General features: G+C 33.7%; 1 protein-coding gene across 1 annotated transcript; it reads right to left on the bottom strand.

Moving 5' to 3' along the window:
- Positions 1-2,949: 2,949 nt before the first annotated feature.
- LOC134854164 (innexin unc-9-like) lies at positions 2,950-15,172 on the bottom strand. The gene is made up of 6 exons (XM_063870293.1): positions 14,741-15,172; positions 11,881-12,063; positions 9,683-9,873; positions 9,200-9,470; positions 6,024-6,311; positions 2,950-3,368 (listed from the first exon to the last, which is right to left on the bottom strand). Exons 1-6 carry the CDS (start codon positions 14,865-14,867, stop codon positions 3,142-3,144), a joined length of 1,287 nt encoding a protein of 428 aa, XP_063726363.1. The 5' UTR covers positions 14,868-15,172; the 3' UTR covers positions 2,950-3,141.
- Positions 15,173-15,750: the final 578 nt, after the last annotated feature.

Below are 15,750 nucleotides of genomic sequence, written 5' to 3'. Positions count from 1 at the left end.
TTTTTTGCGCGCGCTTCACTCTCTATTTTACTATATATATATTTAGAAAAGATTTAGGGTCCACCAGCCAAAAATGGATATAATAAAATAGTAGAAAGAGGGGACCATTTGCGTCGGCAGGAGGTCGAATACCTAAGGGGGCATCCGCATCCCCCTCCCCCTAAGTTCGCTGGTGATGGCTACCATTTTTCCATAAACCGGACACTCAATTTATTCATTTTTCATTATTTTTTGTGATTATTATTAATCAAACACGAGTGACAAGGACGCTGGTTTTTGAAAACCTTGAGTCACATAAGTATTCAAGATAACGCAGAACTAATGCTTGAGGAGCCTGGAATAGGATATTTTTTATACACAAAATTATTGATTTTCTAATATAAGTCTATAAATATTTAATGACACAAGTTTTTCGAAAATAAATTTTTGAGTTTATAGCTCACTTTCCAAGGAAAAGTAAGGTCTACTCTTCGGTCTACGTTATACGCATCTACAAAAGATATAATTTATTTGGTAATTTTGATTGTTTTGCTATGCATTTTTTTGTTTTGTCTTTGCAGCCATAAAAAAATTAGAGTAATCAAATTTTCCTACATAAAAACTGTAAGTGAATCTTTTTTATATCGAAGAATCAAGAAATTTTCATAAACTTAATTTCAGCTTAGCAAACATTTCATTGCCCATATGTTCAGATGATGACTTTTGCTGATAAAATGTTTCAAGCCAATTTTGCAAATTTTTGTTCAAAAAATTATCAACCATGAAATTTGCACGAGGAAAATTAATGAATAGCTTTTATCGAAAAACCATCCAAATTTTTTGGTACTATTTTTAGCTATAGCAAATCAGTATCAGTGTTTTTGGTTGATAGAGAGAAACTTTGTATTTGTTTGTGTTTCTTTTATCTGTTTTTTTTTTAATTTTGCTCACAAAATTAGGTACCACAAATAAATGTTGGAATGAGTCGAGTGATATATCATTATTAACGCTCTTTTCCTCGTGATTTGAACAACATTGATAAATTTCGAAAAATTTTCTCAGTGTTCAGAAAAATTGGACAACAATTAAAGCAATTGAATATTAATTATTAAAACATGTCAGATAAGCTATGGATACTTGGTTTGATTATAAAGAAAACTAGATTTTGATATTAATTAGCGCTTTCTTGGCAAAAATTTTTAAAAACTTTTAAATTGTTTAGTGCAAAATTTGTCTTACGTGATGGAACTATCCTGAACTGCTTGCACAGCAACCCGCTGTTGCTTTTATTAAAATAATATTCTTTTCAAAAATTAAACAAAAAATTATGAGAAAAGATCAAAAAATGAATTTTTTGCTCTGTTTTACCTACTTCTAATAAGTTCGTAAATACGCAAAACTCAAGGAAACTAGACAATCTCAAGGAAACAAGACAATCTTCTTCTAAATTTTTGTTAAAAAGGAGTCGTAATAAGAGTTCAGTATGAGTTTGATTTTAATAAAAATTCTCATGTCAAGACAAAGACCTGCAGGTTTTAGTTGCAATTCAATGATTTTGATCAATTTTTGACACAATGATTTTTGATAAACTGCTATGAATAACGAACTCTAAATAAAATGATAACAATTTGAAAATCTGAATATTCAGTTCATGACTCGGTTCTCGCAAACTCGCATTGATATTAATTAGCGCTGTCTTGTTCTTTTCGAAAACTAAACAAAAAATTATGATAAAAGATCAAAAAATGAATTTTTTGCTCTGTTTTACCTACTTCTAATAAGTTCGTAAATACGAAAAACTCCGAAACATTCTTATGGCTAGCTTATGACTAATCTCAAGGAAACAAGACAATCTTCTTCTAAATTTTTGTTAAAAAGGAGTCGTAATGAGAGTTCAGTATGAGTTTGGTTTTAACAAAATTTCTCATATCAAGGCAAAGACTTGCAGGTTTCAAATGCAATTCAATGATTTTGATCAATTTTTGACAAAATGAGTTTTGATTAACTGCTATGAATAACGAACTCTAAAAAAATGATAACAATTTGAAAATCTGAATATTCAGTTCATGACTCGATTCTCGCAAACTCGTAACTCATAAAAACCCGATTGCATTATCTCCTGATTTTTCTATTCTGCCACATTTGAAGTGACAGCTCTAACTTTGTTTGTTCTTGAAAAAATGGATAAATAAAGTTGAAAATTGTTTAAGATTTACTCAAGCTAAAAATTTTACGCTTACGAGTTGGTTAAAATATTATTGAAAGCAATTAGCATTGGATATGCGTGTTTCACTATCAATTGCGCAAAATCAAACGAAGAAAATTATCAATTACTAGCCAGAAAAAAAAACGTTTACAAGCAGCAGAAAAAAATTTATTTCATTAAGATTAAGAGCAACTAGAGCCAGGGGCGGATCCAGGATTTTCTCGAGGGGGGGCGGATTTTCCAAAAATTTTCGAAAATTTTGACGACTTTTTTTTCCGGTTGATCAGATTGATTTTCCGAGCTCTCCCAAAGCAGTAAAAAGACCCTGTTTTGGCCAAATTTTTTGCGCCGCAGGCAAGTTTTTGAAAAAAAAACAGGTCAAAAATGCCGTTTTTGGTCACTTTTTGGAAAATTTTGACAAAAAAAACGCGTTTTTTTGGCGCGCGCTCCCCCTCAGAATTAGAATATATTGGCGCCAAAGGCGCCTTTAGAAAAATTTTAGGGTCGGTAGGCCAAGAATGGATTTCTTAAAATGTACAAAAGGGGGGACCCTTTGGGATGGCAGGGGTTCGAATCCCTGAGGGGGGAGGGCGTCCGCCCCCCCCCCCCCCCCTAAATCCGCCCCTGACTAGAGCAAAAGTTAAGAACAATCATTTTTTTTTAACTTTGATGAAAGTTTCATGATTGAAGTAATGCAATAAAAAATGACAAAACTCATATATATATATATATATATACATATATATAAATTGAGAAGGGTACATAATCGGTTCAAAGTGGTTTATTCTGGTAAATTTTAGAAACAGGTAGAATCAAAAATTACTGTACAAGTAATTTCTGAAATTCCATTTAGTTCTGAAGAAAATTATTTTCAAGATTGCTATTTTCACAATCATATTGATTAAATATAGATGGCAAAAGACTGTCCATTGAGAGTTAGATATTTGCTTCAGTTTTTAGTGTTCGCTCGACCTCTGCGCCTTCAGTTCGTATGCTTCCGTCCCCTCACTGTTGTAGCCCCATACTTGAGGTGGCAGCACCTGTTGTGGCTTTGAACTGTCCGAGTTAATGCTCATGTATCCCCCCACCGCACCCGAGGGGTGTGCAAAGCTGCCCACGTCCAAACCAGTCGGGTTGCCATCTGCTTCGTTTTCTTGCTCAGCCCTGGCGAACATTTCATTCACTAGAAAAAAAAACGTAGTTGGACTTTTTTTACAAATAGCTTCCCTGTTGGTACTACTGTACGACATCTATGTCCTGCTGCCCGACATTGAAAGTTTTCTGAAAGCACCGTCGCTGCCAATATATACACATTTTCAAGGGATAACGCGCTAAAGTCTTCCAAAAAGAGCCTAAAAACTTGCCTATGATGCAGAAAATGTTGTCCAAATAAGGTCCTTATAGTGTTTTAGAAGAGCTCGGAAAAAAGTGGTCGTCTATAGTCAATAAGAAAGGCCGATAAAAAAGAGATTTTTTTTAAATAAAAACTTGCCTCCCCCTCTGACATTTGCCGAGATTTAAAGGACAAAACTAGATTGTTCGTAATAAAGAATTGATAGATTAGTTACTTAGATTCTTGGTTACTTTAGATTTAGTTAGTCAGGCTCTGACTAAGAGAAACAAGTTAAATAACGTTTGAATAAAGTTGGATCAAAAATTACTTAAGAAACGTTTTGCGTAAAAGTTTGCACGTTGTTATTCATTTTCTCCGGAAAACTTTTTAAAAGATCACAAAAGGCTTAAGAAGCCTAAAAATTTTCCAGTTTTGTTCAAAGTTTGAGTTCCTCTCGTGATAAACGAAAAAACTTTCAATATAAATTTTTCATGGGCTATGAAAAACAGTCAGTTGGAGTTCAAAATTAAAAAAAAAATTTTCTACCCAAAAAAGTTTTCTTCCACAGATGCCCTGCTTTTATTAAGAGAAACAAACAAAAATCAAGTCGGTAATAAGTCATTTATTGAGTTTGCTCTTCTTGATTCATTGAAGTTTTTATTTTTAACTCACTGATGAAAAATTTTTAGAAAAAATTAAATAAAAACAAATATTAGAACAGTTAGAATCTTAAGACTTTGATTAATCTGCCATCTGATCAACAGACAGGATTCAATTGTCTTAAATGGAAAAGAAGCAAATTGCCTCGTAGTCGTAAGAAAACGTCGTCAAGATCAAATGTTTCAATGCTATGTACAAAATGGTAAACTGTAAAATCATTAAACAAGCAGTTGCTACCACACTCCTAATTATGAGTAAAAAAAAGTTAGCCAATGTCAAAAATTTTGAGAATAAGGTTGCTAATTTGTTGAACTATTTCAATCAAGCTTGAATAAAAATCAATCAAGATAAAACAGAATTTAATGCTTTTGAAACTAATTTAGAAATAACAAGAGACTTAATGTTGATGATCAAATTATGAAAACAAGAATCATGAAAAATATGTATATATAAAAGTAGTTATTGACAACCACTAGACATATCAAAGCCAAGTTAAAGCAATTTAGAAAAAATGGCTCAAGTCATTATAAAATATTTACGATTCGAAGTTGTATCATCATTACACAAGAAAATAAATCCAGCTGGGCTGTTAAAGCCTGCTCCGAAGCGTCCAAGTTTATGAATTGATCTTTTAAAATCTACCTAATAGTTTTCCACTACCTAATTGGTTACAGATCATCACTTTATGTTACCAATTTATAAAATATCGAAAACCTGCATTGTGGGCTAATAAAGAGGCTACTAAAAGCAAAACACTAGTTGCATGACAACAAATGAAGTCTTTCACATTGTTTTCTGCTATAGCCTATAACGCAAAAATATATACTTTTAAGACAGGTATTGTAATATATAATGACCATCAACAAATGGAAAAACTTTTTACAGATGTAATTTTTCCGAAGGCAAAAAACTAAAACACTTCTTCTGAGCCAATTTAGGAAATAATCAAACTAAGTGTTGTCCAAAAAAAAAATCATGAAATTTAATTAAGTTCTCCTAAAAATATTATCTTCGTCCAATATTTTCGTACATCTTCGTACACTGTCTGTAAACTTCGATTAAAAACTTTAATTATATATCAAGTTACCAATTTCATGTTCCTATAATATCAATGTTCTTGTTTCAGTTTTGTAAAAAAAAAACTTGTCTTTCACACGTCGTGTTTTCAAATACGCTTTGATAGTTCACAGAAAACGAAAAAAGTTGTTCGAAAAAAATGAAAACCTTGCTCGAGATTTTTCATCATATGAAAAGATAAGTTTGAACAATTATTTCCGTAAGTTAATCCAATTAGAAATAAACTTGTTGCTCCCAATAATGAAATTTCTACCTATTTGCCGAATATTGTGGTAATAATTTTGAGCTGATCAGAATTTGAGATTCTAAATTTGAGAAAACTATATAGGCGAAAATGAACGTGTAAAAATTAGGCAAGCATTTTGATAGTAAAATGTATAATTTAGCAAAAAAAGCCTATTAATTCTCCGAACCGCCACGACAAGGAGCCATCAAAGACCACAAAGTCGAGAGTCGGTTTAAGGTCGCAATTGGGCGGTAGCGGGCTCTAAATTTTGTAATGAGTCCTACCCTCTGTTGGCAAGCTTGCAACGCGTTAACGCGACTGCAGCAGTCTCTTTTTTGCTGTTGACTTGCTGTCTGAGCAATTGTGCGTGTATATAGTATACAGCCGCCAAATGTCGTTTTTTGTTCATCAAATGCTATTTCTGCTAAAATATACTTTTTCCATTGTCAAAGTTTTTTTCTGATATTAACATTTTTGTTTTTTCCTGATATAGTTTTCGCCTAATATTTCTAAAGACGCTAATTGAAGAATGCATATCGAACCCATTTCGGAGACCATCACTGGGTTGGTAGTAGCTGAAAATAACCGCACTAAAAATCGTCCATCCAGTTTCAACTCATTGCCCAAAAATTGGTTAATCTTCTGATCCGAGTCGGAGTTGATGACGTAGGCAGTCTGGTACGAACAGCAAGTAACTCGGAAAATCCAGCTAATGAAGTTGAAGATTGTTAGGATTGTTATTAGGACAAACCAAAACCAGACTGCAATCAGAATCTTTTGAACCAAATCTCTGCTGTTTAGAAGACACTGAATTGTATATTTGTGTTTCACTGAAACATTCAGTTTGATTTCTATGTCATGATGCTCAAACAACCATTAAAAAGCTTCTGTGGCTCCTTTGATTTTTTCTCCATGTTAAATTTTGAAACATGAGTTTTTAGGCAATAGTTTTATCTTCTTTTTTTTCGCTTTTCTAAATGCAAAAACAACGACAAAATCAACTTGAAAGATGAACAGATTCCATTTATTTTGAGTTTATAAATACATTGCAAACAAGCGGTCAATCAACACTTCAAAAAACTGCAGCTTTTTATACTATGGATTTTTACCTCCTATATTTCTACTCAGCTACTTTTTACCCCTATTTTACCCCAAGCTGTTTTTACCCATTTCGAAATTTGAACCGGCCTAAAATTTGAACCGGCTTTCTGGTGATAACCAGTTCTAACTTTGGTATAGATTCCAACCCTCTGTTGGCAAGCTCACAACACGTAGGCGCAATTTTGGCGGTCGCTGTTCAAATCTAAAAGATTATGAAGTATTTTAAATGGTAAAAGGCACCTTGTTAATGGAGTCCTATCAAACCATAATTGAAAGAGCCAATAAAACTCAACGAGAAATTTATAGCAGTTGCAAAATCTTTAGCATTTCATAGAGTGCGCCCCCCGAACGCCGAGGAACTCATAGACCAAGTGAAAGCAGTAATAATTGCTGTCGATAAATAAAACACACTGAAAACATGAGTTTACAAAAAAATATATTTAAAAGTATGGTTAAAAAGTCTCGTGCTTGAGCGAGTGAACGATATTTTTTTATTATTGCTTAAGTCACGGACGTCATACTGATTAGCTTTTTAAATGGAAGTTTCTCAAAACATGCGGTGTTGCTGTTGATTTTTATAAGGATCACGATCTAAAGCTTTCTGTCAATGTCTTGATAGAAAACTTTAAATATTTCAGGAGCTTGAATAAAAGTTTCATAGCTTATCCTTCGATATCAATAAGCCTGCTCGCTCGCTTTTCACGCTCGAAACTGGACTAAAACACAAAAATATTTAACCAGTTTTTCTCGACAAATTTTTGAAAAAAAACTTTAATGTCGTTTGAAGCACGACGGAAAGGGTTTTAGTATGATATATCACTCGACCCAGTTCAAAGACTGTTTGTGGTACCCAGGGGCAGGTTTATGGGGTGGGGGCTAAATTTTTTAAAGGGTGCCTTTGGTGCCAAGATAAACTCATTTTGAATGGGAGCGCGCGCCGAAAAATGCAATATTTGGTCAATATTTTACAAAAACTGCCCAAAAACGGCATTTTTGACCTGCTTATTTTCAAAAAATTACCTTTGGGGCAAAACTTTTGGTCAAAACGGGGTTTATATAGTGTTCTGAGACCGCTGAAAAAATCAATATGAACGACCTAAAACAAATAGACGACAAAATCCTTGATCTGCTCGTGGTTGAACCTGATTTTGCGTGAAAAAATTAGAACACACCCGAATACAATCTGCTTTCCATTTACAATTTTCGTAACAATAAAGCTTTATCTGTTTTTATCTTAAAAATTTGGTTGAATAGTAGCAGTCCCCGCTTGACAAAAAATTTTAAAACTTTTCTTAAAAAAACTTGCAATTTCCTATAAAGTAAGGCTCTTAGAAATTTTTGTTGCAAAATAGGTTTTCAAAAAACAAGATAAAATTTAAAAAACGTTCTTAAAAATCTGTGAGATAGTGACTTTTTCTGAAAGAAAACTGTAAGATAGAAATTTTTCCGAGGAGGAAGTGCGGAATAATAATGCATGGGGTGGTTGTTTTCATCCTGTCAATTTTTGACTTTTCATCCAAGCATTTTTGACAATTTTTTTTATCAACTCAAAAATTTTATTGTAATTTAGCAAGTAAATTAGCACTAGAGCATTCTATTGAGATTTTTTATTTTCCTGCGCTCTGATTGGCCAAAAATTCGGTTTATTTATCCATTGAACACTCTCCCTCAAGCTTTCTTGCAAGGGGAAGGGAGTGTTCAAAAGATGAACAAACCAAATTTTCAACCAATTAGAGCGCAGGAAAATTAGAATTCTTAATACAAAGCTCTAGGCAGTGATGTCCATTTAAGAAAATAATTTCAACTAGTTTGAATTTTCATTTAAATTTCAATTTATTTAAATGTGAAATTATGTGTCCTCTCAATTTAAATGAAAAATTTTAATTTAAATCGAACAATTTATAATTGAAAAAAAATTAATTGCTCGGGCGGTATTCGATCCGACGCCAAAGTACACAGTTTAGTTATGTCAATTTATTTTACTTCTCAGTTTTGAGGAAAAAGCAAAAAATCTAAGTTTTTACGACAAAATTGAGAAGATTTTGTTGCAAATAGATATGCTCAAAAAAATTGCTTTTGATTTATTTCCTCAGAATTGCAAAAAACCAAAACTGGCAGAAAAAATGCTAAAAACACGCTCAAGAAAAATTCAAACTGCAAAAAAAATTTAAATAGTTTCAGAAAATTTCTAATTGATACCAACAATTTTTATAATTTTCTCGAACAATAATATCATTTTTTATTTTTTCTTAACTGGACATCACTGGCTCTATGGCTAATTTAGTGTATTGATAAAAATTCTTCCCTTGGGTACCGGCCTATTAGCATGTGTTTATTAACATGCCTATATAAGAGCATGTAGTTTGAAGACTCGCTATTTCAAGTTTTGTTTACTGAAACTTGCAACTTCTATCAGCGTGCACTTGGCCGAATTTTTAACTTGGCGAAATTGAACGTTTTTCCCTTACAAGTAAGATTGTTTTCGAAATTAACTTAAAATTTAGGCTAATTTGTTTTTAATCTAAATGCGCACCCGATTAAAACAATTCGTTAGCGCATGCTAATAGGCACCTATGCTAACTGCTACACCCCCATATCCCATGTAATGCTCACTTACTTCCGAGTTTGCTGATTTCCACGTCACAAATCACAACTCCAGAATAAGTGAACTCGGAGTACCCTCCCATCAACTCTACTATTTCAGGACAGCACTTGTCCAGGTACTGCATCACCATCGGCACCCCCATGTAGTAGAAGGAGGGGTTGACACAGAAGGTGAACAGGAGTGCGGAGAAGGCAATGGCCAACAGGTATTGCACTTTGAGGTACAGGTAACTGATCGAGACCAGACATCGACAGGTGAGACAGGATAAGAACGGAGAACAGCCCTGGAAGATATTTTGGAGTAATTAAAACTAACGTTCTTCAGACAGCAAAAGAAAACCCAAAGTTCGGAAATCAAAAATTTTTCCAGAAAGCGAACAATATGAAAGGATAATTTACAAATAAGTGAAAACTTAACCTGGTGGTCCAAAAGTCAAAGTTTTTAAAGGTGGTCTAAAAAAATCAATGTAGTTAGAATGCATTACAATTAGCTGACCGGAGTTTTGTTTCTCTTCACTTGCAGGTAGTTTTCCATCTGGTTTGCAGCCACGGTTGCCACCTTTTCCACACATTGTCCACTGGAAGACAACACTGGGTTCTCCACTGTTTTCCTCAGGGAGTCCAGATCCATGCCCAGACATCTGGAGATCGTCTTCCACTCGGCAAATGGGTAGTACAGAAGGAGGGCTATAAACATGCAACTTTTAATTAGTTTTTATCACCCTTCGCTTTTCTCCTCATTGCTTCTCTTTCGGGAAAACAATAAGGATTGCAAAACTTAACATTCATAGTTTTTTCATTGAAGCTTTCATTATTTTTGCCACTAATACATTATTAAGGGACAATAATACATAATTTCCAAGAAAACCTCGAGACAATCCAATATAAAAAATTTCAATTTGATATTATTTCGAAAATTCAATATTTTTTTTGGAAAAATCAAGATAGAATTTCGAAAGCGCAAGACCAAAGTCGAAAGAAGGAAATAACTACTTTTTAGGGCTAAAAAGTCATTTTTTGAGAGCCATGTGAAAACGACATGCTCATTTTTTTTTAGCTCGACATGTACATTTTTTGAGCGCCATTGTTTAGTGCTCAAGCCAACCTTCACAAAAAGAACAGCCTAACGTGGAGAAGAGTTTTGTCACTCCTTCGGTCATGCTTGCCCATATTGGAGTATTACAAATCAGACCTAACCCTGAGCTTCCGATATTGTGTTAAACAAGATTGTGACTCCAAACAGCTACCTACATTATCAGAGCCCAGACAAGATGAAAACTTTTCGAAAGGCCACAGAACGTAAGCAGTTTCGGAAAACCTAACCCAGTAGCCTAATAAATGTGCCTTTTTTCATCCACTGGGAACTTTGCTTTAAATGATAGTCGTGCCGAGCCAGAAAAAAAGGGATGTAATTTCGGACTTTGAAGATAAACACGCATGTGCAACAAACGCAGGGGTGAAATAAAACAAAAGAATGCAGGTTCAATTTGAATAGATGGATACCCGCACTCAGTAAAAAGAGAAAATAATCGTTTATAACGAAAATAATCGAAAATATATCGATTATAATTTTATCAAAATCATAATTAATTATAAGCGCCAAATTTGGATGTTTAAACGATTTATAATCCATTATAATGATAACCTTTTTCGTGGCATTAATTATTATGAAAATGACCGAATTAACTATTATCAATTATTATTGATTATAATTTTTCCGAAAATCTGTTACAATCTCTTATAATCTATTATAATCTATTTTAATAGATTATAATACTTTTTTTTTGTTTTTTTTGTCAAAAATCTCTCAAAGTGAGATGCCCTGTCACTCTTTGGTTTTTCCACGAAACAAAAGTTTTATAGAGATCCCTTAACATAAGTTGAAAGAATCCCGCGGTAGGTGAAATATAGCTCTTCTATATAAATTATGAAACTAAAGTAGTGTGCTGATATTTTAGTGGTAGAAAAAAAATATATATATACGTCATGAAACAATTATAATCAAGGAGAAATGAAAAAATAAAAATGTTTTAAGTTTGAACTGATTTGAAAACTGTTAAAACAGTTTTCCCGTTTTTCAGATAAAACCAACTTCTACAAAAAGCATAAATTATAAGCAACTAATGTGCAAGGTCGAAGACAAAAAGGTCAAACAAAAGAGATTATAAACAATTATTATCGATTACAATGTATTATAACTGATTATATTTGATTTCAAAAAGAGATTACAATCAATTATTAATTGATTAAAATCAATTTTTTTTCGCAAATGTTGTAAGATTGGTACTAAAATCATGTTATAATCGATTATTAACGCTTGAAACTGGATGCGGGTAGCTCTTTGTTATACTTTGCACTTTGTTTATAATTTGTTTCTAAAGCCAAATTTTTTGGCAAAACTGTAAATTTTGAATTGTTGAATAGCATTTCATCTGTCAGAGTAAAGTATTTACAAAAACTATCTTAGTAGTAGTATAAATGATTGAAAATGAAATGACTATAATATTTTATTATAGTTCTCAAATTTAATACATGCACTACACTGAAAATTACCGCCTATTGTAACATATCACCAAACGCACTTTTTGTTATTCTAATCATTTTTGGTCAAGATTTTTTGGTTCATTTTTTGGAAATGATCTAAGCTAATTGATAATTAAATAAACACTTAATGATGGCAAAACATTTTCTTACCAGCCAGAAGAAAAAAGAACGGTGCGTTTTTGGTCAGGTTTTCAACTGTTTCAAGTTCATCTTCGCCTGAGTCGAGGGAGTCAATTGATGTGTAATGAGAGTCAGCGGCGGCACAATACTCAGACACGTACTCTGCCTGTTTCGAGTTCATTTCAGTGGTAGTGAAACAAGTCGCTGGCTCACCTAAAAAAAAAACAAAAAAAAGACATCGGACATTTTCATTTTTCAATTCAGGAAAGATCAATAAAAATACTTGACAAAAAAAAGAAAAATCATGCATATTTGGGCTCTCTTGGAACCTCAACAAGGCCCAATTTATGCCTTGTCTTTTGGTCGCTTTTTCAAAAATTTGCATTCTTTAAAAGTGCACTCTCAAAAATACAATATATTGGGACCTAAGGCAACTTTAGAAAAATGAATTCTGATGCTACGAGGAAGTGAACTTGGACTTTTAAATAAATAGGTTAAATTAAAATTTTATGGCACTACCTGTGCAACTTAGCTGTTTAGCAAATAAGAAAAACTAAGTGAAAGACGGTAAGACAGAAATTTGCCTAAGGTCTTTGCCTTTCCAAACTCCTCTTTTATAGATGGGTGTCACAAAACAATATAAGAGCGGACCCTTTGTGGTGAGGTTTTCAAACGTCTGAAGGAGATGATCCTATATATACCTCAGACCATTTTCTGTCGAGGTGAAACAAACATTCTAAACATTAGAAGGCGAAACAAAATGTCGAGGTGCCTGAAGGTAGCATGCGGAAGAACTATGCATTCGGTTGAATTCTATGCATTCGGACAGAAAAGACCGTTTTCTGTCGTTTTTTGAGTTAGCCGAATGATGACTGGAAGTAACTCAAAATGATAAGTCACTTGATCTCGCATCCTCGAGATGTGTCCTTGATACATGACCTTGTGAAGTCTGATTGTTTTGAAAACAAATACATGAGAAAGCAAAAAAAAAACTTTTCAATCCTTAATCAAAACAATCTATCAGTACAAAACTTAATACAACAGCAAAGCTGAGATTCGCACCTGTTGCGAAACAAATCAAACAAAAAAAACATCAGAAGGCGAAACAAAATGTCGAGGTGCCTGAAGGTAGCATGCGGAAGAACTATGCATTCGGTTGAATTCTATGCATTCGGACAGAAAAGACCGTTTTCTGTCGTTTTTTGAGTTAGCCGAATGATGACTGGAAGTAACTCAAAATGATAAGTCACTTGATCTCGCATCCTCGAGATGTGTCCTTGATACATGACCTTGTGAAGTCTGATTGTTTTGAAAACAAATACATGAGAAAGCAAAAAAAAACTTTTCAATCCTTAATCAAAACAATCTATCAGTACAAAACTTAATACAACAGCAAAGCTGAGATTCGCACCTGTTGCGAAACAAATCAAACAAAAAAAACATCAGAAGGCGAAACAAAATGTCGAGGTGCCTGAAGGTAGCATGCGGAAGAACTATGCATTCGGTTGAATTCTATGCATTCGGACAGAAAAGACCGTTTTCTGTCGTTTTTTGAGTTAGCCGAATGATGACTGGAAGTAACTCAAAATGATAAGTCACTTGATCTCGCATCCTCGAGATGTGTTCTTGATACATGACCTTGTGAAGTCCGATTGTTTTGAAAACAAATACATGAGAAAGCAAAAAAAAACTTTTCAATCCTTAATCAAAACAATCTATCAGTACAAAACTTAATAGAACAGCAAAGCTGAGATTCGCACCTGTTGCGAAACAAATCAAACAAAAAAACATTAGAAGGCGAAACAAAATGTCGAGGTGCCTGAAGGTAGCATGCGGAAGAACTATGCATTCGGTTGAAATTTATTTTGCCCCGAAAAATTGGTACCGCAAATAATCATCGAAGGGGTCGAGTGCTAAATCATATAATCACTTAACACAGAGACGAAGTTGCACATCGCATACGCAAACAAGAATATGAACGATAACGCTACTGGTAAAAACTGAATGAGTAAAACTATGAGTCTACAAATTTCTCAAGTGACGCACGACAATTATGAGTCTACGTAATTGCTCAGTGACGCGAGCCAATTATGCTGCATTAGCAGTAACAGTCAATTTGAACTAACATGCCTCAATTTATAGAGTAGACGCATTTTTTCTAGTATACGAAAAAGTTCATTAAAAACATCCGCCCCTGGCCAGCTTCCAATCCTCTTATTTTGTTGCGGGTCTCCTTCCCTACGTGTACGCTACAGATCCATGATACCTTGAAACTAAAGTGCTATTTGTAAAAAAAATAGTCTGTTTTAATATCCTTAGCATTGGCAGCTATCCTTAATAGCTGGTTATTGATCAAAACGAACACTTTCAAAATGAACACGTTTTGTTGCAACAAAATTTGCGTCTCAACAATATTAGCGGTTTAGGTTAGAAAAAAAGAGAGCTTATATAATAACACAAGCGTTGCTTGTGTAAAGATAACAACTGTAGTCGTTTACGCGTTATTTAGAAAAAAAAATGTTGTGTTCTCATCACGCCACGTACAAAGAACGACACAAGTGTTCAAAAAATATGTGTGATCGTTTTTTATCAATGCGGTAGGACTGTTGGAGCTTTTTATGATATTTGCACATCCACTGGCTACTCTTGTTTTGAGTTTCCAATTTCAGCTAATTAGACTGCAAAGAGTTTCACCCATGATGATTATTTCCACTAACAGGGGAACAATTCACTTTACGGAATGCCCTGACTTGCATTAAAACTCAAGAAGTCAATCTTTACGAAAGATTTCAAAATTTTAACCCGAGCAAACTCCAGACATCGAGGAAAAATGAAAAAACTTGAATATTTTAATGCATTGAAATGAATAAGAAAAATTGCAATAACCTACCGAAAAGCATTTGACCTTCCACGATAACTGCAACTGCGATAAGAATCAATGGCGTGTAGAAGGAAACCAATCGGTCACAAAGATCCCCACAAAATCCACACTGCGATTGAGAGAATGAGGGAAACATGGCTGCCCGTCTGTTCAGACAAAATACAAATTTTTTAAGTTAAGGAGATTTTGTAACTTTCGGCCGTAAATTTTTGATCGAAATTTTGAAGCTCAGAGGCTAAAAGAGTAATATTAAATATAGTTGTTATGTTATAGCTTTAAGTTAATCCAAACAAGCTTATCGCTCGAAGTTGTATGTTTTTATGGTTTGAACCCGCATTAGTGTTATTACAAAATGGCAACTCGATAGTCTGATTAAGATAAGGTACATTTGAGAGCAGATTTATCAAACGTGAGATCAAATAGTCAGAACAAGAACCCATTTAGACTGCGGGCTTCATTCTACTTGTACCCTCTACATACTCGTGTGGCTCGAAAGTTGGGCAAAATTATGATCCAACATATGACAGTTCGATCCCTTTCACATGCAAAAAGTCAGTTACAACAAGCTAACTATGTTTACAAAATTGTATAATCTCATACAATTTATACTAAATTCATAATCGGCATTGTAGTAATTCATTGGTAGCTAAATTTTCCCAATATTTCCGTTGTTTGCAGATAACAAACAGGCAATAAATCTAAATTGAGACCTCTTATCTGCTTCATAACTGCCGAGTTGAACAAATTTCAAGGCTTTTTTAAGCTAGTAAATTTTTGTGTTTTTTAAGGTTTTGAAAAATATATAAATTACAATAACGTGCTCAATCTATACTCAAATATGCGCATTGCATAGGGCAAAGTGTAGAAAATTAATTCTTTCTACAGGCAAAAATTAGACTTCGAGGTTGTTGAACAGACCTCGTTGATTACCTTACGGTATCTTGGCTGCTAGTCAGACAAACACCAGTTATATCAAAACTGCTTTATCAACCATATGTTTTAGGCAGTTATTATTGGCT

Source organism: Symsagittifera roscoffensis, chromosome 9 (assembly GCF_963678635.1).
Source record: "Symsagittifera roscoffensis chromosome 9, txSymRosc1.1, whole genome shotgun sequence".
Classification (NCBI taxonomy): domain Eukaryota; kingdom Metazoa; phylum Xenacoelomorpha; order Acoela; family Convolutidae; genus Symsagittifera; species Symsagittifera roscoffensis.
Note: the sequence above shows the minus strand (reverse complement) of the source record. Positions and strands in the feature narration are given on the sequence as shown.

Excerpts from the sequence above, each read along its gene's own strand:
- LOC134854164 (XM_063870293.1), bottom strand. The coding sequence starts at position 14,867 with ATGTTTCCCTCATTCTCTCAATCGCAGTGTGGATTTTGTGGGGATCTT. Across the intron at positions 12,064-14,740 it reads GGAAGGTCAAATGCTTTTCG|GTGAGCCAGCGACTTGTTTC; the intron begins GTAGGTTATTGC and ends TTTTTTTTTTAG. Across the intron at positions 6,312-9,199 it reads GGAAATCAGCAAACTCGGAA|TGAAACACAAATATACAATT; the intron begins GTAAGTGAGCAT and ends TGAATGTTTCAG.